Source organism: Mandrillus leucophaeus, unplaced genomic scaffold (genome assembly GCF_000951045.1).
Source record: "Mandrillus leucophaeus isolate KB7577 unplaced genomic scaffold, Mleu.le_1.0 Scaffold104, whole genome shotgun sequence".
In the NCBI taxonomy this organism is placed as follows: Eukaryota; Metazoa; Chordata; class Mammalia; order Primates; family Cercopithecidae; genus Mandrillus; species Mandrillus leucophaeus.
The window spans coordinates 146,657-148,889 of NW_012098543.1; the positions used below are offsets into that span (position 1 = coordinate 146,657).

The 2,233-nt window shown below is 58.1% G+C and overlaps 1 protein-coding gene across 1 annotated transcript in view; it reads right to left on the minus strand.

Annotated features, from left to right (window-relative positions):
- CNOT3 (CCR4-NOT transcription complex, subunit 3) overlaps window positions 1–2,233 on the minus strand; it is a 12,965-nt gene that overhangs the window by 2,748 nt on the left and 7,984 nt on the right. Inside the window, exons 13-15 of the mRNA XM_011980048.1 lie at window positions 722–821; window positions 421–619; window positions 5–182 (exon numbers count right to left, since the gene is read on the minus strand). Coding sequence (XP_011835438.1) covers window positions 5–182; window positions 421–619; window positions 722–821 — 477 coding nt within the window. The remainder of the gene's footprint in view (window positions 1–4; window positions 183–420; window positions 620–721; window positions 822–2,233) is intronic.

Below are 2,233 nucleotides of genomic sequence, written 5' to 3' on the forward strand. Positions count from 1 at the left end.
TGGCGGCGAAGCCGGGGGGCCCGAGGCTGCCCCGGGGGCCCTGCTGTACCTCCAGATAGTAGAAGATGAAGAAGAGTGTCTCGGTCGACAGGCGCTGGTAGAACTCCACAGTGTCCGAGTGTGGGGGTGGCATCTGGTGGTGGTAGGGGGGCGTCGGACAGGGGTTCCGGGGGAGGTACTGCCTGTGGGAGCAACAGGAAGGTCAGTGCCAGCTGCCTGCTAGTCCTGCCCTGATCAAAAGGGTGCTCAGAACTGCATCCCCACAGGGGAGGTGGTACAGAAAGACCCAGGGCGGTGCTGACCTTCAGTGGAGAGCCCAAGTCAGGGGCCTGGCGCTCTACCCACAGCCTCACAGGTTTAGCCACTGCCTCCTTGCTAAGACTCAAGCCCCAGCCCACCCCCCTTCCCTGGGGCCCTCACCGGATACGCTCAGAGTCAGAGGGGTGGGGCATGTGGTGCCAGGCGGCCTCTTCCATGGCCTGCTGGTAGAGCTGCTCCTTGGTGAGGGGCACAGGGCCCAGCGGACAGACGCCCAGCGACAGCGGTATGTTCACCTCTGACAGCTGCAGGGGTGGCTGAGCTGAGGCCGGAGGTGCTGATGTGCTGCTCAGGATGATGTCTGTGGGGAGAGGTGGGGTCCGGCCCCTCAGTGGTGAGGATGGGTCAGGGGCCAGCCCTTCCTCTTTGGCCCACTGCTTCCCCACCATCCTGGGTTCCTCACCTCGCTCAGTCAGGTGCAGCGTTGGCACAGGGTCCTCAATGCCAGAGCTGATGGCTGCCCGTTCCGCCATGGACTTCAAGGAGCTCAGAGGCTCAGGGGCCTGGGGAGGAAACGAGAGGCCTGCCCTGAGCACTTGGGCTGCAGCAGCAAGTGCAGCCTGACACAGGTCCCAGATGCGCTCACCTGCCCTGCTTGGGGGCTGTGGAGGGCCAATGAGCCACTCCTCATGATCTACCCATGACAGGTAAAGGCATCAAACTGTAGGGAAACAACTGGAAACGACTGACGCATTCATCAGCAGAGGAACGTCTAGTAAGTGGGACTCTGCACCGTGGAATACTGCACAGAGATTTTCAAAACACAAGTTCGTGACATACTACAGAAGTAAACGCCAACCTGCAGAATATGTACAGTGCGCTACCATTTTTGTCAAAGGATGTGCCAATAGTACACGCTGCTTCACTAGGGACACCTACATGCTGGGAGAGCTCCCGCCTGTCTTGAAGGAGGCAGGAGTCTACATGCTCAGCTGTCTGCCTCTGACTGGCATGGGGTGACTGGGATCAGGGTGAGCCCAGCCCTGCTAGGCTTCAGTCTCCTTGCTGGCGACAGGTAGGCTGGGTCTCCAGACCTGTAGCCACAGCCTCGTTTCCTATTACAAAGGTTACAGCAGGCTTGTGTTCCCCAAAGTCAGGGCTGGTTCCTCCATCTCCTCTGGCCACGTGCACCTGTCCCTAACCCCAGCCCTGTGCGGGACTCCACAATGCGTCAGTCGCCAAGGCTTATCCATCCTGTTTTGCTGTATCGCCCAGGCAGGTCTCAAACTCCTGGGCTCAAGTTATCCTCCTGCCTCTGCCTCCCTAAGAGCTGGGATCGCAGGTGTGAGCCACCGCGCCTGGCTATCCGTCCTGCTTCTAAGCCACCTTGGATGGCTCCTTGCCCTGTCACGCCACCACGCCCCACGCAGCCCAAGCCTGTCCTCTCCTACCCAGACCACCCTCTCTCTATCCTGTCCTCATCAGCCCCAGGGGACCTTTCCAATGAAGTCATGTTGTTCCTTCTCTACTCCAAACCTTGCCACGGTTCCCGACCACCCACCCCAGCAATTCCTTTTTGTTGGTGGTGATGTTAAAAGGTATGGACCCCTTTTGAAAATCTCAAAGCTGCTGTTTCCCCTTTTTCCAGAAAAATGCATGCACTATAAATATCTTGTCCACCATACTTCTAAAATTTGGGCCAGGCACGGTGGCTCACACCTGTAATCCTAGCACTTTGGGAGGCCGAGGCGGGCAGATCACCTGAGGTTAGGAGTTCGAGACCCGCCTGACCAACATGGTGAAACCCCATCTCTACTAAAAATACAAAAATTAGCTGGGCGTGGTGGCAGGCATCTGTAGTCCCAGCTACTCAGTAGGCTGAGGCAGGAGAATCACTTGAACCTGGGAGGTGGAGCTTGCAGTGAGCCAGATGGCACCACTGCACTCCAGCTTCGGTGACAGAGCAAGACTCCAT